The 22,880-nt window shown below is 46.0% G+C and overlaps 1 protein-coding gene across 3 annotated transcripts in view; it reads left to right on the top strand.

Moving 5' to 3' along the window:
* The window catches only part of Adck1 (aarF domain containing kinase 1), a 92,829-nt gene that overhangs the window by 4,380 nt on the left and 65,569 nt on the right, over positions 1-22,880 (top strand). For all 3 annotated transcript variants that reach the window (XM_038336744.1, XM_038336745.1, XM_038336743.1), the window contains exons 2-3: positions 3,141-3,286; positions 6,571-6,654. In XM_038336744.1, the coding sequence (XP_038192672.1) occupies positions 3,152-3,286; positions 6,571-6,654 (219 nt within the window). In that variant the 5' untranslated portion in view covers positions 3,141-3,151. The remainder of the gene's footprint in view (positions 1-3,140; positions 3,287-6,570; positions 6,655-22,880) is intronic.

The raw sequence follows: 22,880 nt of genomic DNA, 5'->3' as shown, positions 1-22,880 counted from the left end.
GTTTCAGGTCATCCTTGTCTATATAGTGAGATCCAGGCTAGCCAGGACTACATAGACTCTATTTCAAACCAGTCAGTCAACCAACCAACCAACCAACCAACCAACCAACCAACCAACCAACCAATAAACCTACTGAGGGAAGAGAATTGCTCTATTTAATAGCTGACTTACTGTGTTTACTTTTATTTTGTTCTTGAGGTCTTGGAGCAGTGATTCTCATGACCCTTTTATAGGGGTCACCTGAGACCATAAGAAAATACCGATATTTATAATACAATTCACAACAGTAGCAAAATTAAAGTTATAAAGTAGCTACGAAAATAATATCATTGGGGGTCATCACAACATGAGGAACTGTATTAAATTGTCACAGCATTAGGAAGGTTGAGAGCCACTGTTTTAGAGGAATGGCTATGTCTTAGAATTTCTATTGTGAACAGACACCATGACCATGGAAACTCTTATAAAGGAAAACTTTTAATTGGGGCTGGCTTACAGTTCAGAGGTTTAGTTCATTGTCATCATGGTGGGAAGCATGATGCCATAAAGACAGACATGGTGCTGGAGAGGTAGCTGAGAGTTCTACATCCAGATTTGCAGGCTGCAGGAAGAGAGAGAGAGAGAGAGAGAGACAGAGAGAGAGAGACAGAGAGAGACAGAGAGAGAGAGAGAGACAGAGAGACAGACAGAGAAACACACACACACAGAGAGAGAGACAGAGACAGACAGAAAGACAGATAGACAGACAGACAATGGTCCTGGCTCAAGCATTTGAAACCCCAAACCCACCCCTAGTGGCACACTTCTCCAAGAGGGCCACACCTTCTAAATCTCTCAAGTAGTACCATTCTTTGATGACCACACATTCAAATATGTGTTCCTATGGGGGTCATTCATATTCAAACCACCATAGACTGTGTCATAATTCTTTTTCTAATTATGCTGTCTGATATAAACAAAAGGAGAAGGGATTTATTTCACTCATTGTTTCACGTCAGGGTCATTTGGGACCTCCCCACCCCCGTGTAGGCTCATCAGTCGGAATGCTTGCTTCCCAGTTGGTAGATTGTTTAGGAAGAATGGGAGGTATGGTTGTGCTGGAGAAAGTGTGTTACTGGGGGTGAGCTTTGAGATTTCGAAAGCCCATGCCATGCCCAGTCTCTCACTCTCTTCCTCCTGTCTGTGGATCAGGCTGTGAGCTCTCAGCTACTGCTCCAGCACCATGCCTGCCTGCCTGCTGCCAGGCTCCATACCATGATGATCATGAACTAATCCTCTGAAACTATAAGCAAGCCCCTGATCAAATGCTTCATCTATAAGTTGCTTTGGTCATGGTGTCTCTTCAACAGTAACTAGAGCAGCAGCAAAAGGAAACGTAATGGAACTCAGTGAAAAGTATCGTAGGGTCCAGGAGACGTCAAGAAAGGAGAGAAAGTAGGCTGGAGAGATGACTTGGCAATTAAGAGAGCTTGCTGCTCTTTCAGAGGGCTGGACGTGGTTCCCAGTACCCATGTCTATGGACTCATAACTGCCTGCAACTTGGGCTTCAGGGACTCTGACATCCTCTTCTGTTTCCTTTGGCATGTGATCACATACACATTCATACATATACACATAAATAAAATAAAATAAATCTTGAAAAAAGAAAGGGTAGAAGCAGAACAGGTAGGAAAAGTAGGAAGGGTTGAAAGAAGGTGGCAAATTTCAATATAGATGCACAAGCTAGTTGAGTGTATGCCTAGAAAGCCAACTAACTATATGCTCTTTATTTTTAAAGTTTTTTTTAAAAAAGATTTATTTATTTATTATGTATACAACATTCTTTCCATGTATGCTTGCAGGCCAGAAGAGGGCACCAGATCTCATTACAGATGGTTGTGAGCCACCATGTGGTGGCTGGGAATTGAACTCAGGACCTCTGGGAGAGCAGTCAGTGCTCTTAACCTCTGAGCCATCTCTGCAGCCCACTATATGCTCTTTAAAGAAATGGTATAAAGTCTAAGTTGAAAGTAAAAGAATGGAAAAAGATGTGCTTTGTGTATATTTAAAGGAAAGCCCATGTCTGTGTTATGAGGCATGAGTCAAAATAGACTACAGAGAAAAGGAAGAGAAGGATGTTTGTAGCTTCTACGCAGAGAGAAACCAAGTGGCAGAACGGGGCCAGAGCAGACACTTACGAGGTAATGACCTGCATCTTGCTTCTGTGTCTCTGAAGCCTTTGCACTGACAGGAGGCTTGGTGATGCTCCTTTCTGTCTGGGGCCTGTCCTTTGGCACCTGCAGCTGGGTCAAGGGCTTGGATGTAGAGTACTCAGGGATGGTTGAGGAGGTAGCCCATAGGATGCAGTGTCACCAAACAATGTCCGTGTAGCCACCTGGTGGTAGGAGGAGGTATGAGTAAAAGCGGATAGGGTCTTTGTGCCCAGTGGTCTAAGTTTGGTTCCCAATAGATGCAGAGGACTGTGTATGGACAGGATAGCATCAGTCTTCCACCTGGAGCACAGTATGAACTATCTGACTGGAGTAGGCGTTTTGGCTATTGGCTAGATATGGAGGAACTACTGGCTGCTTCTACCTAGCTACCCTTTTGGCAGGGGTCTGCCTACTTCCGATCTGTGCATCAAGGCTAATGGTGTCTGTGGCTGTGTATTGTTGTAATACTAGTGCCAAGTGCCCAAAGTGAACATGCCTTTCTTGCTTTTCCTATCTAAAAAGGACCCACTTCTCGACTCTCTGATTCCTGCCACTTCCTGGTAGCTCTGATAGCGTGCTCTGTATCTTTCATTGCTTCTCTTCTGCCCTGCCCTAGAGCATAAGCTCTGTACAGACAAGAACTGTAGGTTGTTCGCCTCCTCCACTGTAGCTAGACCAGCACCTGGTGCTGTTGAAGGAAGGATGCTGGGAATTGATTTGTACCAGGTGCTATACTAAGCACTTTATGTGATTATTGCACTTCATCTTAATTTTGAGGTAGGCATTTTCTTGTTTTATAAGTGGAGAAACTGAGGTCCCATGGGATTAAGAAAACGACATAGGGTCATCGATCTGTGAGTGGCAGGCAGAGCTGGGATTTGTATTCTGGACCGACTCTCTAGGAAACCCTTAATTGCTAACCTTTCTTGACCTTCCTTTCTTGCACAGGGTCTGGGGACATGGCCAGAAAGGCTCTCAGGCTTGCTTCGTGGACCAGTGTGGCTCTTGCTGCCTCTGGTGTCTACCTCTACAGTAACAACTACTTGGACCCTAATGACTTTGGCGCTGTTAGGGTGGGCAGAGCTGTTGCTACGGTAGGTTTTTCTCCTTTGGGGGTAGCAGAGGAGTTACAGCATTACCTGTAGGTGTTCCGTGGGTGTGGCTGGTGGGTGGGCTGACGTTTGTGGAAATGCAGGCATGTCAGCTCTGTCTCCAGAGCTGTAGGCTCACGTGTGCATCCTCACAGGCCTTCGGTCCTGTAACATCCCCCGCCACTCTGCGGTTGTACACAACAGGGTCATGCCAGGTCCCTGCACTGAAGCCTCTGAGGCTCGTGTCTTACGGTAGTGATGACTCAGAGGGGCAGTATCCTTGGACAGTGCCGAGGACAGAAGACTTAGTGGGAAGAAGACTTTGACAGTCCAGTTCTGCCTGCCATCTTTGAGCTTCCTGTCTGCTCTGAGGCGAACTCTTTAGGAGGCCTTCCTTGCCACAGGTTCCCACCACCATGGTGTTTCGGCAAAAGCATGGGGCAAAGCTAACATGGATTGAACACTGTGAAATCATGAGTCGAAAGAAATCTATCTTTAGCCAGGCCTGGTGGTACATGCCTTTAATCTTAGCACTCGGGCGGCAGAGGCAGGCAAATTTCTGTGAGTTCGAGGCCAGTCAGAGCCATACAGAGAAACCCTGTTTTGAAAACACACACACACACACACACACACACACACACAAACACACACACGCATACACACGCATATACGCATGCATGCACACACATGCATATACATACACAATTCTTCTTTAGAAAGAAAAACTTCTGACAGCAAACTTGATTTCACTCCAGTGAGCTAATATGAAGAGTTGGCACTTACATGTTGATTTTTCTGGGGCTGGGAGAACTCCATCCAAAAACAAACAGAGATTCTGATTTGAATATTTGACGTTAGATGTTTTTCTGGTGGTTCAATAGCAATATCCTCTTGGTGTTATGTCTTTTTAGAAAAGTTTTTAGATTTGTTTATTTTATGTCTATGAATGTTTTGCCTGCATGTATGTATGTATGTTTGTATGTATGTATGTATGTATGTATGTATGTATGTAAGTGTGCGTGCATGCACACCATATGCAGGCCTTTGGAGGTCAGACTGTCAGATCCACTGGAACTAAAGCCACAGATGGTTGTGAGCCACCAGGTGTGGGGAACCAAACCAGGATGTCTGCAAGAGCAGGAAGTCAGCTTGGCCACTGACCATCTCTCCAGCACCCATCCTGGCTTCTTATCTCTGCTTACGGCTCTTCTCCCAGACACTGCAGTACGGTCTTTTCAGACTAGACTGCCAGCCACACGCATGCTCTCTCTCCTTTGTTGCTGCTGGAGAGCATAGAGAACAGCTGCTGTTGCTCCCCTCACGTAGATATGAATCATGATGTCGTTTGTTTAGTTTATTTCCCGAGAACTCAGTGTTGTCAAATGTTCCCAGAGGAAGGCCATTGACTTGGTGCCTGTCCTCAAGGGGAAACTGAGTTAAAGAATCAAATAGACAATCGGGCTTTGGGATAACAGGCTATGGGATACGAAATCATCTCTAGCTGTTTACCTATTGCATTTTGGGGTCCATTGTTTTATGTTTTGAGGGGTAAAAACAGATTGTTCCATCTAGACTCAGCTTTGAAGGAGCCTCTGGTCATGGAACATATACATGAATGCATTCAAAAGCAGTCTAAAGCCAGGCACGCATCAGGACTGCTGCCGTGGTCAGATGTAGGAGTGAGCACTGGAGCGTGGGAGTTAGGATGAGTATCCTGAAGAAGCAGGATTTGAGTGGACCCTTAGGATTTGAATAGCCAGAAGGAAGCCAGGCCGGCAGGGAAATATCAATGGGCACTTTTATAAACCAGTCACTTAGCTGTGTCTTCCTTCCTTCCTTCCTTCCTTCCTTCCTTCCTTCCTTCCTTCCTTCCTTTATTTCGTAATTTTTTCGAGATGGGTTTCTCTGTGTAACAGCTCTGGCTGTCCTGGAATTCGCTTTATAGACCGGGCCGGCCTCGAACTCACAGAGATCCACCTGCCTCTGCTTCCCAAGTGCTGGGATTTAAGATGTGTACTACAACCACCCAGCTTTCTTTTCCTTTCTGAGGACAGTTTTTCTAGAGTTTAAGGGAAAAAGTTTGGGTCAGTCAAGCTGTCAGTAGCTGCCCAGAAGAGGGAGTCAGGGAAGAGAAACAAAAGTCCATGCTGTTTGAGTTCATCTGGCATGGAGTCAGCCACGTGGCCGACCAGTAGCTACACGGTATGGAATGGAGCATCAGAAAAAGAGTGAAAAAACCCCAACTAACAGAGAAAGCATACTTAGGTTCTGGCTACCATCTAAAAGAAAAAGACAGTAGAAAAGAAAAATTAATCCCAGCGTTCAGGATGCGGAGACAGTCAGGACTCTGTGAGTTTGAGGCCATCCTGGTCTACAGAGTGAGTTCCAGGCCAACTACAGCTATTGCACAGAGAAACTCTGTCTTGAAATACCAGAAAAAAGGAAAGTCTTGAGTTTCCGCTCAGAAAGGGAGGCCTCTGGTCTGGATCATCCTGGTTTATTCACTGAGCAAACCTTGCTGACAGCTGGTGCTCAGTATGTTACAGGTAGAATGAAATCCAGCTTCGGGGGTGACAAATGAACACTTTTTTTTGTTTTGGAGACAGTATCTTTGTGTAGTCCTAGCTGTCCTGGAACTCGCTCTGTAGACCAGAGATCCTCCTGCCTTTGCCCTCCAAGTGCCGGGATTAAAGGCATGAGTCACTACTGTCTGGCTGCAGACAAACACTTTGACTTCCTGTGAAAAGGAAAGTTTGGGCTCAAAGCTCCTCCAGATGCTGGAGATATGTTGGAAGCCTGTGGTTTTCTGATTGGCTGTGGATAAGCCCCCATCCCATCGGAGAGTTTTGGCCAGAGGATCTAGACTAGAAACTCAAACTTAACAGCATTCATTTGGTTAGTATTTATTGACTATCTCCCTGTGTGGTGTAAAAGAGGCTGGGGAGCAGTAAAAAGTAGGGAAGTCCAGCCCTTAAATCCAAATAGTTCACAAACAAGGAAGCAAATGGGCAAGTGAGTTTACAGGTGGTTGGTTATGATCAATTGCGGACAGTTCCTGGTGTCCATAAAGGGAACTTGAGATCAGACATCTCTGGAGAAGTGCCATTTGTGCTCACCCCAGAGGGCCAGGAAGGAACATCCAGGCTAAGATCTGGGGGCTGAGCCTCCAAGGGGTGGGACTAGCTGCCTTTACAGACCCAGTAACTCCTGTGTGGGACTTCTAGCTCTGGCAGAGGTGTGATGTTTGCTGTCCTCAGTGCTAAGTTTTCTCTTCCCTTGTTTCACAGACAGCCGCCATCAGTTATGACTATCTAACCTCCCTGAGGAGCATCCCATATGGCTCAGAGGAGTATTTGCAGCGTCGATCCCAGGTAAGGGACTTGGGGGACCCATCAGAACTGGGCCAGGATGTCTAACGAATGAGCACAGTCAGTTTACTTCCTATGGAATGCTGGACTGAGGACAGAGTGGCCACTGGCCGTGGGGTTTGGGGCAAAGGGAGTGGAGGACCACCTGCTCCTTCCTGTGCAGGTGCCTTAGTACTTAGTACTTAGACTGCTGTCCCACATCAAACTGGGTCTTCCACACTGTGGTGGTTTGAAAGAAAATGGTCCCCAAAGAGAGTGGCACCATTGGAGGTGTGGCCTTGTTGGAGTAGGTTTGGTCTTGTTGGAGGAAGTGTGTCATTGTGGAGGTGAGCTTTGAGGTCTCAAGCCACATCCAGTGTCTCAGACCACTTCCTGTTGCCTGTGAGTGGAGATGTAAGAGCTCTCAGCTATCTCTCCAGCACTATATCTGCCTGCACACCACCTTGCTCTATGCCATGATGATAATGGACTAAACCTCTGAAACTGTAAGCCTCCATCTCAGTGAAATGTTTTCCTTTCTAAGAGTTGCAGTGGTCATGTTGTCTCTTCACAGCAATAGAAACCCTAACTAAGGCACATACTAAGGCCGTTATCTATAAAGTGCTGTTGGGGAGGTCACTGTGTGTTTCATGTGACAGCAGGGATGTAGGCTGCCTATGGAGGGCTAATAACTTCTAAGCTGTGTTATTAGCAGAAAGAGTTTTTTTTTCCTCCGAAAGTCATTGGGGCTTTTTGTAGGAGTAGAGCTGTGGACCTTACACACCTCCTCAGTCAGAATGTAGTAACTGATGCAGATGTATTTGCAGTACCAGGGAGATGAGGGATCAAACATGAGGTCAAACAGAGCGGTTGACAATAGACCGGTGTGTCTCTGCTCAGGTGGTTCCTGCAGCTGGACTGTCCTGAGAAAACAGTTAGTTGTACTTCTGGGCTCAGTGTGGACACCTCTCCTCTGTGCTGCTTTCCTCCAGGCATCCTTTGTGGATGGGTAGTTAATGAAAACTTGAATTTAAACTTTTCATTACGCACATTTTAACTGTCCACAAAAGTAACGGAGAACAGAGCAGAGAATAATCACCCCACCCCTCCCGTGGGACTGTCCCGCTTGAGGAATGTGTGATTTGTCATTTCTCTCTTTTGTTTACTCACTTGGAAGTGTTTAAATGAAACCTCAGGTGCCATATTGTTTCGTGTATAAATTCTTCAGCATGTGTCTCTAATAGAGCAAGACCTTTGAAAAAAAACCACAACCATGATATTGTGGTCCCAGGTAATGAGATGAGCAATTCCACAGCAACTTCTGGTTTGTGTCCAGATTGCCTTTCTCCTGGAAATGTCTTTTTGAAGTATTTATTTATTTATTCATGAGTATGTGCGAGCTGTGCGTGTGTATACATCGGATGTCGTGTTCTACCACTTTCTGCGTGATTTCCTTAAGTTGAACCAGGCATGGGGCTGGCGGTCAGCAAGTCCCCGTGATCCTTGTCTCCAGCGTGCTCACAGTGCTGGGGTTATAGGTGTATGACCCCACATCTGCCTTCTTACCCAGACTCTGGGAATTTCAACCAGGTTCTCATGCTGGCACTTTTACCCATTGAGCCATCTCCCAGCCCTGAGATGTCTGTTTATAATTAGTAGTTTGTTCCAACCTGGATCCAAACATGGTATGTATGTATGTGTATGTGTGTATATTGCATTTTGTTGACATTTCTTGAGTCTTTTAGAATCTATCGTTTCTTCTCCCTTTCTTTATTTTATTTTTTATTTAGTTATTCACTTGTCGGAGAGCCAGATCATTTATCCTGTAGAATTTCCACACTCAGGATTTGGCTGATTGCACTCTCAAAGTGCTATTTAATGGGAAATGCATTCAAATGACTTGCAATTCAAAGTATACAATATTTGAAATAGAGAAAATGACCCTTGTTCCTCAGGTATCCAATTCCCCTGCCTGGAGGCAATCATCATTTCTTGTGTATCTTTCCAGAACTATCTTCCTGTAATTTAGTCCCTGTGTCTTTATTTCTGCCATATATAATAGTTAGTTACACATCTTCTCACAAGCTGCAGCTTCTCTTACACTGGAGATCGGGGCTCTCGATTTGTATATTTAATCGTCAGCAGTAATGCCTAGGAGTCTGGAGAGATAGCTCAGTGGTTAAGAGCACTGGCTGCTTTTCCAGAGGACCCAGGTTCAATTCCCAGCACCCACATGGCAGCTCACACCTGTCTGTAACTCCAAGATCTGACACCCTCACACAGACATACATGTAGGCAAACCACCAATGCACGTAAAATTAAATTAAACAAATTATTAAAAAATAATGCATAGAATGGAGTATGTTTAATGTCTGTTTCAGTGTCAGGCTTTGCTTTTGCCTTTGGAGAGGCCACAGAAAGAGACTAAGGTTTTCATTTAGAAGTCCTGTGTTTGTGCCTTTGCTTTGGGAATGTCCTTTAGCCTCGTGGAGTGGCTGTTTTCCTTGTCTGTAAACTAGAGATGGTTATTGTACTTCGAGGATAATGTAGTCATTGTTGGAGTCAGCGAAAGATGAGGCAGATGCGCTGGTAAGTCAGAGGTCTCCTCGAAGGAGGGCTTCATGAGGAGAGACCTGGTGTCTGGTGTGAGTTCCCAGGTCCGGGACACAGCTGGTTCTGAATAAAGGCTTGAACAAACGAATGAATGGCATAAGGGCTTACTGTAATATCTCGAGGCTATTGTCTTTGAGGTGTAGTTCCCCTCTGTGTTCCCCCATGTCCTTTCTCCATCTATTCTCTGCTGTGGTCCTTGGAATCCTCCAGAGTAACATTCTTCAGAGATTTCTAGTCCAGGACTAGGGTAAGGTTTATGTTGGGGAAGCCGAGGAGCAGGCGGGCTGTGAAGAGACTTGCTCTCCACTAAGTCAGTCATCTGCAAGGCAGTGATACCGCTGCTCCCCCAGAAGCTGACGGCTCTGGGGGTCTGGTGAGGAGAGTACAGCCAGGCCTTTGATGAGAGGGCAGCACGTGGCGGCTGGATGTACCAGATAGCGGAGTGTCAGCTGGTGCCTGGGAGTTTTTCCTGGGAAGGGGATCCAGCAGAAAGAAAAGCATGGATAGATGCTGCAGGAGTGTTCTCATCTTTGTGACTGATAAAGAAGTGAGCAAGGAAAAGCATCATTATCTCACTTGTCAAGCCGGCGTCTCCAGGCTCCAGAGTGTGTTAGAGCCAAGGGACTAGGACAGCAGTCAGTGACTTGAAGCACTTTCAAGGTTGGCACTGGCAGGCTGGCTTTGTGTTCCCACTGCATCATGAAGGGGAAGGAAAGAAAGCACATGATGCCTTGTAGGCAGCTGAAGGGGTAAGGATGGGCTCTGGAGAACTGGATGCTTATAGCTGAGGTTTGCGTGAATGGGCACGTTCACCGTTCAGAAGGAAGTCACACCTAGTATAGACGTCCTGCTTCTGAATGAAGGATTGGGCTATAGTACCCACTATATGAAGGGTACCCTCTTCATAGGGAACAACTTCTGGACTTTGCCTTGATGATCTACCATATTGTATCCTCCCTCCTCCCTCCCTCTCTCCCTCCCTTCCTCCCCCCCCCCTCTCTCTCACATACACACACACACACACACACACACACACAGAGAGTTGTATGAGTTTTAGGTCTCCACAAGCAGTTGGTGGGGTCAATTCTGCTGGTCCCAGATACTGATTTAGAGATGGTCTCTAGAGTCAGTTCTGACCAGTGAACATTAGGTCCAAGATATGTTTTTTGGAACTTCAACTTTCTGCTGTGCTAACAGAGAGTGTAGGCTGTTGGCTAATTTCTGCTGGCAGCCACCTTGCCACTGTGAAGAGAAAGCCCATTTGTGGGTGAAGCTGGTATTAAAGAATTGGGTGATCTGAGTTCCTGTATCTAGTCAGTCCTGAAGCCAGTCTTTCACTGGACTCCTCGGTCAGTTATGTCTTCCAGTAAATTCTTTTTGTGTTTAAGGTGATTGGCACTGAGTGTTAATTGAAACCAATGAGTCTTGATAATACTGGGAACTCTCGGAGAAGAATGTCTGGGTTTCAAGCATGATTGGCATTTTAATAGGTCACAGAAAGATCAATAATTCAAGGAAAATGATGCCAACGAGTGGTTTGTATGGCGTAGGGTTGAAATGGAACCGCTGTGGGCCAGGAGCCATCTCATCTGATCCTAGTCCTTGCCAAGAACCTCTGTTTCCCTCCTATAAGGATGTGGACAGAGAGGAGAAACTTGGCATATGTAAGCATGTGAATTATTTTTCTTTGTAGGTGAGATTTCAAAACACAGGGTTACAGGGTTACTCCCGGGCCTGCTCCTTACTTTTCCTGATTTCTTCACCCTGTCTTCATTACATACTGGGATTCTACATGAGAAAGGAAGGACCCTTCTTTCTTCCATCTCCAAAGATTCCAATTTGGATCTTTCCTTTTTCTTCTGTGTCACCTTTGTCTTTGACAGGAAGAAGCCAACCTTTTACCCCCCTTAGTAAATTGCCTTTTAAAATATTTTTTATTTTTATATTTTATTTATTTTTATTTTTATATGCTCTGGTGTTTTGCCTGCATGTATGTCCATGTAAGGGTGTCAGGTCCCTGGAAATGGAATTATAGATAGTTGTGAACTGCCATGTGGGTACTGGGAATTGAACCTGGGTCCTCTGGAAAAGCAGCCAGTGCTCTTAGCTGCTGAGCTATCTCTCCTGCCCCAATATATTGCCTTTTTTGTATAATTCTAGATGGCCTAAAACAGATGAGATCAGGTGCATTCAGGGTGGTATGGCTGTAGACAGATATCCTAAGGCAGGTAAGACACCTAAGGCCTACGAGAGCAGAGTGGCCTCAGGTGGGTAAGGTTGTGTCTTAAGGCAGTATTGAAGCTGAGAGTGGAAAGGTAAAACGAGACATACATTCTCAGGGACAAAGCAATTTTGGCTAAGGCTCATTGGTAAGATTGGGGGGGGGCATCCATAGGAAGCAGAGGATAATTCAGTATGTTTTGGTTATATTGTGTTGTAGTGGGCCAATACCTGACAGAAATGTCTTCAGCCAAGCCCTGTCTCCTTAAATAGCCTACAAAATAGCAACACAAGGTGGGAATCCAGTGTTTAAAACATCAACCTCTGGGGAACATAGCAGACTCAAACATGGAGACTAGGATGTACTGGAAAGCAGAATTAGAGCCAAGCCACAGAGGGACTTGATGCCAGGTCTCTTAATATTATTTATTTATTTATTTATTTATTAATTATGTATACAATATTCTGTCTGTGTGTATGCCTGCAGGCCAGAAGAGGGCACCACATCTCATTACAGATGGTTGTGAGCCACCATGTGGTTGCTGGGATTGAACTCAGGACCTTTGGAAGAGCAGGCAATGCTCTTAACTGCTGAGCTATCTCTCCAGCCCCCGATGCCAGGTTTCTTATCATCAAGTAGAAAGTCTTAAAGCATTCTCAAGAACAGTTTTATTAAGTGTTCAGTGAATTAGATTGCTTAAAGTCATTAGTTACTGAATATTTTCTTCAGCTTTTATCTGTCGATGGACACACACACACACACACCACAGAAAGAGACAGTCAGACACACACACATACACACACACAGGGATAAAAACAGAGAGACAGAGATAGACAGATATACAGACAGACACACATGTTGACAGCTCTTAGATATGTTACCATTCTCCATTTTCCAGATTTCTTCTTAACAACAAATACAGGAGAATTCCAAGGGCTGGTTGATTCTTCAGTATGGTGAGCATCTAGTTGCTCCTGTACCAGCTGTTCTAAAGCCTGCATCTTGTCTTCCGTTAAAGGCCATTGTTTAACCCATATGGGTTTCTCAGTTAATCATTTTAAAAGCAAGGCCGTTAGTACCTCTGAAGGCTTGCTAGTTGCTTTATGTTCTTGTATACCCTGAATGGCTGGTGACCTTTGTTTATAATATCTTATACTACCCTTCCCAGAAACATGAGTTTTGGGGATTGCAGGAATGTTAACCTGGGTATTCCACTGCTGCAATAGGTCATAGTGCCATAAGTTCATTGCAATATTAGCTACATATAGCCTCAGCTTTCCTTTCTGTCCTTCTGGTCCTATGCGTTCAACCCACCTTTTGCTTTGTTTAACTTGAGATAGGGTTCCAATTCCTAAGAATTGAATATCTGCCTCTTGAAGAGGCCAATCTGGATGCCAAGGCTCTGGAGTAATGATAGTCACATCCACACCTGTGTCTAGTAATCCCTCAATTTCAATGTCATTTATACGCTTAGCTTTGGTCTTTGATCATTTATAGAAGTCTGCCAAATATATATGTTTCCTATTTTCCTACTGGAGTTTTTGACTCATCTTATTCCATCCTCAGGTCTATTCCATCATCCAGAACAGTATTTTTTTTAATGCAGCAGGCACTGGATTGTTTAATTTTCCTGGTGAGACATGTTCTCCACAGTGACTGGGAATGACTGGGCCTTGAGGCCTACATTAATTATAAACTGATTGGTCTATTAGCTTAGGCTTCTTACTAACTCATAACTTATAATAGCCCATAATTCTTGTCTGTGTTAGCCACATGGCTTGGTACCTTTGATTAGCAAGGTATTCTCATCTTGCTTGCCCAGTGTCTGTTTTCCTCTCTGTCAACTGCAGACTGACTCTTGACTCTTCCCAGAATTCTCCTGTTCTTGTCGCCCTGCCTATACTTCCTGCCTGGCTACTGGCCAATCGGCGTTAAACAAGTACAAGAAACAAATCTTTACAGGATAAAACCATTGTCCTGCAGCACACACACACACACACACACACACACACACACACACACACACACACGACAGAGACGCAGAGAGAAGGTGGAGAAGAATGTCATAATACAGGAAGGGACCTTGATCTTGACTACCCTGAATCTACAAAGCCTTTCAGCTGACCTCACATTGTATTACTTGAAGACCACTGGGCCCTGTGTAATGTGCTTGAGTTCAACAGGATTATTTTCTTCATAACTGTGGTATTTGGGCTTGAGGAGGTAATGGATAACACATTCTCTTCTGGCTTGAGAAGCAGAGCCAAGGAGATGCAGGATCCTATAAATGTCAGCCATGTTACTGATAAATGCTAGGTTGTAGTGTGAGGTTTGGGTCAGCTTGCCAAACATCACCCCTAACTGGATAGATTTCCTTATCCAGGCTTCTGGATGGACATACCCTTCATGGGGGTGCCTCTTAGGTAAGCAGATCTGGAAAGAGAAGAAGAAAGGAAGTATGAATGAGCTGGACATGCTGTCCCCACCAATCTAATCAATGACTCCTCCTGTCCCAAGCAGGAGAGGGAAGAGAGAGTTTAGCTTCATGTCCCACTGAGACACCCTGCCCTCTGTGAAACTAAGAAGAGCGGTTCCCCAGCAGCAGGTAGTTGCGATGGAAGGTATATCTAAGTCTGCTATGAGAATCTTTTATGCCCATCACATTCTGAGAACTGTTGTAACTGACCTTGGTTGAGTATAGGTTGCTTTAGATTGGAGGTGAGGCATTGAATTTGGTATTGCCAAGATCTGCATTTAGGAGGAAGGGTCTGATATTATCATTTAGAATCTTGAGGTAGTAGGGTGTTTGGATATAAAAATGAATTCCCTTTCAGACTAGAGTATAGTAATGGGATAAGGGGTGGTAGTTATCAAACGGCTTTTATAGGTGACTATTCCATTGAACTTGAGAAGCATCAGCTAGTTGTAGCTTCCAGTGTAAGGTTGGACTGAAAGGCCAAGGTGGTGATGGGACTCTTTTGGCTTCCTCCACCATCCCAGGCTTGATAGTGACATTTAGACCACAACCAAAAAAAAAAAAATTCTTATGTTCTTTCCACCTTACACTCTGTTGTTTCATTGTCTGCTTCCAGTTTGAGGAAAGCACCATAGCAGGTAGAAAGCAGAAGTCAGGATATCCACATGGTGGCTCCCATCAGCTCCTGCTGCTGGAGTTGTCCCTCTGCCTCAGGGTGGGCCTGGGGGGTACATGGGAGGAGGAAGGAAGGCCACAGGCCACAGAGTTTCTTCCCCAGAAGTTTCTTCCCTACCTGCTCAGCCATACAAGCAGTTAATTAAACAATTATATTCCCCAGTGAGGGGTGAGCGGACCCTCTGAGGAGCGAGTAGATGTTAGCTGTTTGCTTTTGGAAGGAGAATCAACTTTCCAGCTGTTGAACTGCTGCTTGTGTTGAGGACAATTCTCCCTCCAGCCTAGAGGGGGATGGCTATTCAGGAAGCTTTCTAAGGATCTTGATTTGCATAGGGGAACTGTGGCAATGCATGGTTCTTCAGGAATATTCTCGGAGATGCGAACACCATCCTGCCCAAGCCACAACCCCACTCCTCCTCCTCTTCTTCTTCTTCTTCTTCTTCTTCTTCTTCTTCTTCTTCTTCTTCTTCTTCTTCTTCTTCTTCTTCTTCTTCTTCCTCTTCCTCCTCCTCCTCTTTTTCTTCTTCCTTCTTCTTCCTCCTCCTCCTCCTCCTCCTCCTCCTCCTCCTCACTCCTCCTCCTCCTCTTCTCTTCTGCTTCGTTCCTCTTCTTCTTCTTCTTCTTCTTCTTCGGCCTTCTTCGTCGTCTAGCTTCTTCCGTCTGCCTTCCTTCCCTCCTCCTCTTCTTCTTCCTTCTTCCTCTTCCTCCTCCTCCTCTTCTTCTTCTTCCTCCTCCTCTTCTTCTTCTTCCTTCTTCCTCTTCCGTCCTCCTCCTCCTCTTCTTCTTCTTCCTTCTTCTTCTTCTTCTTCTTCCTCCTCCTCCTCTTCTTCTTCTTCTTCTTCTTCTTCCTCCTCCTCCTCTTCTTCTTCTTCCTTCTTCTTCTTCCTCCTACTCCTCTTCCTCCTCCTCCTCTTCCTCTTCTTCCTCTTCCTTCTCATCTTCCTCTTCCTCCTCTTCCTCTTCCTTCTCATCTTCCTCTTCCTCCTCTTCCTCTTCTTCCTCTTTCTTCTCATTTTCCTCCTCCTCCTCTTCTTTTTTTGGGGGGGCTTTTTGAGACAGGGTTTCTCTGTTTAATAGTCCTGGCTGTCCTAGAACTAGCTCTATAGACCAGGCTGGCCCCAAACTCACAGACATCTGCTGCCTCTGCCTTCTGCATGCTGGGATTAAAGACATGAGCCACCACACTCAACAAACCAGTTTTCTATTTAACTGTCCTGCTAGCTGATTTGAACTAACCTGTTTTATGCTAGGTGCTGCTTGAGGCTCAGAAGCTATGCAGGGAAGGAGACCCAATCTCTGCCTCCCGGTCACTCCTACTGTGTGCCAGGGGAGGCCAAGCAGGCACGGAAGACAGCTCTGTCTTTACAGCTCTGCCCTGTTGGCTAGAATTACTGCATTTGACCCTTGTCAGCAACTGGCTTCCAGCAGAGTGTTGTGGGTGGGTACATGCTGAAGAAAGCCTCATCTGGAGCATGTGTCATTGTTCTACAATTTCTTTGCATATGCGATGCCCGTTCACCTGGTGTGGGTCCTTTTCAGTGGATTTTTCACGCTCTGTGCCCCAAAGATCTCCTTTTTCTGTTTCCCGTGGTTATCATGAGCTTTTGCCAGCAAATGTTCTGCACAGAGAAGGGAAATTGAATCCCTGCTATCTCTGTGACTGGCTTTCTCAGTGCCTGTGATAAATTCTGCAGAGTCTGAGCTATGTGTAATGTGCTGGGGTGGGGTCACCTGAGGATTGGGTCTCTGGGGGTGAGGAGGCAGTCTGTGATTGAGCTGGCATCTCCTTTCTGGACTACTGTGTCCCCAAGTCTTCCTAAACACCACAAATCAGCGCAGTTCTCTGCAGGGGCCCTAAGCCTGAAGCCTTTGTGATCCTGGGATTGGCAGTCTGGGAGACTCAGGGGACCCTGCATTCCGTTGCAGGGAAGTATGGTGGGACTGCAGCTTTTCCCCAGAGACTGGGCTCACCTGTGGTGGCCTCTCTCTGTAGGCCCAAGGACATTCCAGTACCTTCTTACTTGATCTAGGCTCATTAGTGGCCTAGGGACTTTGACCATTAATAGCACCCTGTTTTGTCATATCTGCATATAGACCTTATATTTTAAAACCATGTGAAACATTTAACAACTAATATTGGTAAAATTACAGTTTTGACCTCCTTTTCTTTAAAATAAAATTATACTTATTCATTTTATTTTATGTGTACATATTTTGCCTGCATGTGTGTATGTGTGGTCATGTGTATGCCTGGTGCCCGCTGAAGTCAGAAGAAGGCACAGGATCCCCTGGAACTGGATTTATGTGTAGCTGTGAACCACCATGTGGGTGCTGTGAGTTGAATCTGAGTGCTCTTTGAGAGCATCAGTGTTCTTAACCAGTGAGCCTTTGTAGGTGGAAGTTTCCTGTCTTGTCATGTGGGAGAGTCTTCTGTTTGTGTTGATTTCATTCGTTAATAAAGAAACTGCCTTGGCCCATTTAATAGGCCCGCCCTTAGGTGGGTGGAGTAGACAGAACAGGAAGAAGGAAGTGAGGTAGATGGCTCAGTCAGATGCCATGCCTCTCCTCTCTGAGACAGATGCAATGAAGCTCCGGCCCAAGATGGACATATGCTAGAATCTTCCCAGTAAGGCACCACTTCGTGGTGCTACACAGATTATTAGATATGGGTTAATCAAGATATGAGTAAGAGGCTGGAACTAATGGGCCAGGCAGTGTTTAAATGAAGACAGTTTGTGTGTTGTTATTTCGGGGCATAAGCTAGCAGACAGCTGGGAGCAGGGCTGCGGGAACGGCCGGCAGCTTTTTACTACAGTCTTGGAGCCATTTGGTCCCAAATACCCAGCAGCCGCTTCCCAAATTACCACACAGAGGCTTAATATTACTTATAAATGCCCGACCAATAGCTAAGGCTTATTATTAACTAGGTCTTACATTTTAAGTTAATCCATATTTCTTATTTATGCTCTGCTGCGTGGCGGCACCTTTTCTCAGTACAGCATGCCCATCTTGCTCTCTCCAGGTCTGGCTAGAGTCTCCTGACTCTGCCCTTCTCCTTCTCATCATCCTTAGTTTGATCGCTCTGCTTATACATCCTGCCTGGCTACTAGCCAATCAGTGTTTTATTAAATCAATTTGAGTGACAAATCTTTAGAGTGTACAAGAGGATTATTCCACAGCCTGTCATCACTTTAAAATCGTCAAGTAAATTTAAAGTAAATAATTTACCTTTACTTATGTTTGTGTTCATATGTGCACACGACCATGTGTGTATGTGCATGCATGTGTGTATGTGTATGTGTGTGTGTCTTGCAGGAGTCAGTTCTCTCCTTTCTCCATAGGGGTCCTGGGGACTCATCAATCTTGGCAGCAAGTGCCTTTACCTGATGAGCCGTTTTGCTGGCCCTCTCTCCTCTTTAATGTACAATCAAATAGCATTCCCTGTACCCACCTACAACTGCCTATTGAACCCCTTTTTCACACTGCCACTGGCATAAGGTCACCTTTTGAGAAGCAAGCCTAAACCATCTGTAAACCAGACGCTGGCTGGTACCCACCCACCATGGCCATCTTATCTCCCCTGCTATCTGGCCACTCTCTCTCTCTACTCTTCTACACAAACTGCACCTAATTCAAGGCCTTCAGCAGGGCGGGAACTGCAGAAACCCAGCTTCTAACTGCTGTTGCCCATTTTAGATGCATCCCAGTCTGACGAAGACAGGCTCTCTGATGCTGAGAGCAGGTGTTCACATGTATCCGAACAGCAGTTATGAGACAGGTATGATGCTAAGGACTCTGTCATCCATCCTAACTCCCAGACTATCCAGCTGTGTAGTTCCCATTGTTCCCATTGTAAAGAAGCTTAAGAAGTAAATTTCCTAGTCTGAATATGAAGCACTGGGTTCCCCAATGCATCCTCATACATATGTCATTAGACTTTGTTCTTGTTTATTCCCGCTCACACTGATCTCTCCTGTGCCCTTCCTCCAGGTGGTCCCTTCTTTCCCAGTCAGTCCCCTTTCAGATGAAGAGACTGTCACAGGCTCCTTAAGTGACTTGTCTAGGGGTCCACAGCTAATCACTGGGTCACCACTAATTAACTCCCTGTGATTGTCATACAGATGACTTAGTGAGTGACTTAACACAACGGCAACAACACATCCTCCTGTAGTTTCAGAGGCTTCAAGTCCAAAATCAAAGGACTAAGAGTGTTGTGCTGTTACAGGGTCCTAGGGAAGAATCTTTGGCCTCCTCTGAGAGCTCCAAGCAGCCCTGTGGCTGCATCTCTCCAATTTCGGCCTCCGTCGTCCCTTCTCTTTCCTGTAGGGACAGTTGTCATTAGTATAGACATGTCTTCTGCCGCTCCCAGGTACTCTGGGCTGATCACATCTGAAAATTCTCAGTAATGTTGGCAAAAGTTCTCTTTCCAAATAAGGTTACAATTTTAAGTTCCAGGGGCTAGGAAGCGTCTGCATCTCTCTCTCTCTCTCTCTGTGTGTGTGTGTGTGTGTGTGTGTTTATGTGTGTGTGTAAGCACGCATGCGTGCATGCGTGTGTGTGTGTGTGTGTGTGTGTGTGTGTGTGTGTGTGCACGCGCACGTGTGTGTTGGGGAGGAAGGCTGCTGTTCAGCACACCCCAGGAGCTCAGATGAGCTGCATGGTGTAATCCTTCCTAAACCTGTGCCCACTACTTCCTGATGGGGCGCGCCCAGCCCTCCTCAAGCCTGCAGCCACACAGGCATGGATTTGCTAGTTGTATCAGAGAGTATGCAGGGTTTCTCTTTAGCTTTGGAGCCTATCCTGGAACTAGCTCTTGTAGACCAGGCTGGCCTTGAACTCACAGAGATCCTCCTACCTCTGCCTCCCAAGTGCTGGGATTAAAGGTGTGCACCACCACCGCCCGGTGCTGTTAAGTCTTGATAGTCTGCTTTCTGCCTACCCACCATCCCTTCAGCTCTTGGCCATTTCTTCTGAAGCCTTTTGGTCTGTTCCCCTTGGATTTAAGAATTCTCCCACCTTACCATTAAGGAGTTCAGGAGGTCAGGCCTCAGGGGCTGTGAGGATAGCTTCATACCTGAGCAGGCATGATGGATGTGGTACTCTTGCTTCTGTGACCGCACCTCTAACATAGGACTGTGGATGGCATGTTCTCACCAGTGAAGTGTGGAGGAAGGCGCCGCAGCTGCGTAGGTGGTCGCCGCAGCTGCGTAGGTGGTCGCCGCTGCCGCAGTCAAGCAGGCTGCTCTTCATTCCTGCTCCTGCTCACTATTGTGGCCCCAAGCAGCTATTTTCTACCAAATTAAAATCCACTCAGCGCTCTTCCTGTCCCCGAATAAAAACTCCTCTCCCGGCTCTTGCCTGCGACAGCAAGACCTTTTAATAGATTCTGCCTCGTAGAACCATGAGACATATGTCCAATTAGCAGAATAATTTTGCTTAAATATACAAATAAACTGTTGACTGACAACAGTGGCACATGTTGGCGGCTAATTTAAGACCAAGAAGTTTGGGAACTGGGGTATTGCCTCTTCCCTCATCTCAACCTAGGCCTTTCTTTAGGGAACAGAACTTCATCCTGACCATCTGTATGATGGGGGGGGGCATTTCCATGCTATGCTTCATATTGGGCAGAGTATCCAAGCATGAACATTCATAGAACCAATGGAGCAGCCACTGCTTAGTGAGCATCTATGGTATGCCTGCCACTCTGTGGGATGCTGGGTATTCAGTGGTCCGTTCTTGAGGGGACAAGAGGCGAACAACAGCTGGGGATCTCACAAGAGCACCTTGCTCCAAGAGGACAAGGGCTTGGTCTCTCTTGCTTGCTGCTGTGTTGGTACACTTGGCACAGTAGGCTCAGTGTGTATTCTTAGATGAGTTGTCGAGGGAATGAGCAAGATATTTTGAGCTTCTGTTGAGTGTCCTAAAGGAGATAAAATGTAGTCACAGGATAAAGAGCCACTGAGAGCGGAGTTAAGGAGAGCTCTCTGACCTGGGCTGTGTTTGAAGAGCTGTCCAGCAGCCAGAAAGGGGAAAGGGGGAGGCTGTCGGAGCTGGCTTTGCAGCTCCTGGGGCTCTGTGCAAAAGTGGCCTTGGCTGGGGCTAGGTATGCTTTTTCCTTCCTTGTGTCTGTGTTACCTTGCCACACTGATGATGGGTTCTCTCAAGAGGTTCCAGCCCCCATACTGGGACATGGTCAAGGTCTGCCCCTGAAAGTGGTGGACGATCCCTGTCATGTGACCTTTGGACATTGCTGTGGTCATTCTAGTGATGGTCGGGGATAGATGCCATAAAGCTCTTGTGTGACTCTAATTTTCTTCATGCCTGTACCAGGCTCCCTGCAGGGCTGCTGGGCAATGGCAGAATACAAGCCACCCTGGGAGGAGCTTCAAGGATTGCAGGGCAGAGGTAGGGAGACTGGGGTTGGGAAGAGCCAGTGTGCCAGAGCATGGGAAGAGCCTCCAAGAACCCATGCTAAGGATGGAGACTCTGTATGAGCTAGATTTCCCTTAGAAACATCAATTCAGAAATAAAGCATTTCGAGACAGCCGCTGTGTTAGTTTCCTGTGGTTACTGAAACAAATTACTATTGAATGGCGGCTTAAAACAATACAGACTTGGGATGCTGGAGGTCAGAAGCCCAGAATGATCCTCTGGGACAAAATGAAGGTGGAGTTCCCTATGGTGGCTCTGGAGGAGGATCCATCTCTTGGATTTTTGATTTTTCTGATTTCTATTTTGTTTCTCTTCTTCTTCCTTTCTTTTTTGAGACAGGGTCTCACTGTGTAGCCTTGGTTGGCCTAGAGCTCATCACGTACATTAAGCTGGCCTTGCACTCATAGAGATTGTTCTGCCCTTGCTTCTGTTGTGATTAAAGGTGTGTGCCACCACACCTGACTGTTTTTCTGGGTTTTAGAGATGCTGCAGGTTTCTTGGCTCATGGTCTCTCTCCCTGTCTTCAGAGCCAGCAGCATCTGGTCTAGTTCTCATGCTGTTTCCCTGGTTCTCTTCTGGCTTTGTCTTTCGCTTCCAAGCGCTGTGGAGATTACCTGGGCGTACCTGAGCAATGCCGCTAATCTCACTATCAAAAACATGGGGTTATTAACAAGCTTCCGTTCTTCCGCAGGACTGTGAGCTGCTGTTGGATCTCTTAAGAAAACAAATCTCCCTATGAAAAATTCCAAATGTCATTACATTACATTATATTCCATTCCATTCTTTCCATGAATGTTGTACCTGGCACCTCCACCTCAAATACACTGCCATAATTCTTTTGCTTGCTTACTGCTGGGGAACTTTAAATTGTAATTCCAGTCTCTGTCTCTAAACCAGGACACTTTGCTAAGGAATCACAGTGTCATAAGTACATGTAATGAGATGAACAAGTGTTAATGTCATCTGTATTAGTCAGGATTCTCTAGGGCAGTGGTTCTCCAGCTCTCTAATGCTGAGACCCTTAGTACAGTTCCTCATGTTGTGGTGAGCCCCAATCATAAAATTATTTTCACTGCTACTTTATAACTGTAATTTTGCTACTGTTATACATCACAATGTAAATATTTTGGAGACAGAGGGCCGCGACCCACAGTTGACAAACCTCCTCTCTAAAGGAACAGAATATCGAGCATGAAGATGTCCGAAGTGGAATAATTAGATTGGCTGATGTGGACAGGTTGGGTTGTCCAACCGTGGCTGTTTGTTCACTGGAAAGACCGAGCGTGCAGGAGGATGGATGCCTCTGTTGCTCTGGAAGATTCCTAGGACAGACACACTGATCTTCGGTCCTCGTAGGAAGGCCCAAGGAACTGGGTTCTAACGTTGGCGAAGGATGGCGGCAGTGGTGGCAGCAACAGCCACAGAGTAGAGGGACTTAACCTCAAGAAGCAAAGGTGGGCAGGCAAAGGCAACACTACCATTTCCTCAGATCACTTCTCTCTGGGCGGCTGTGGGATGGTACTGTCCACTTCTGGTGTGTCTTCCCCCTCAGATAGCTTTCTGTGAAAGCCTGCCCCTTAGTTGATTCCAGACCCTGTCACATTGATGATCACGTCATCTAATTGCTACCTGTGGTCAGTTCTCTAGATTACCTACCTAATACCCTTCATTTGCCCCTGAGCCTGCTGCTCAGCCTCATGCCCTTTCCAAGAGTGAGGCCTTCTTGCCTATAACTTTTGGAAGTGTCTGTCCCACCAGCAGCTCCTAAATAACCACACAGAGGCTTATATTAACTACAAATGCTCAATCTATAGCTAGGCTTATTATTAC

Source organism: Arvicola amphibius, chromosome 7 (genome assembly GCF_903992535.2).
Source record: "Arvicola amphibius chromosome 7, mArvAmp1.2, whole genome shotgun sequence".
Classification (NCBI taxonomy): domain Eukaryota; kingdom Metazoa; phylum Chordata; class Mammalia; order Rodentia; family Cricetidae; genus Arvicola; species Arvicola amphibius.
This window is presented reverse-complemented; position numbering and strand designations above follow the sequence as displayed.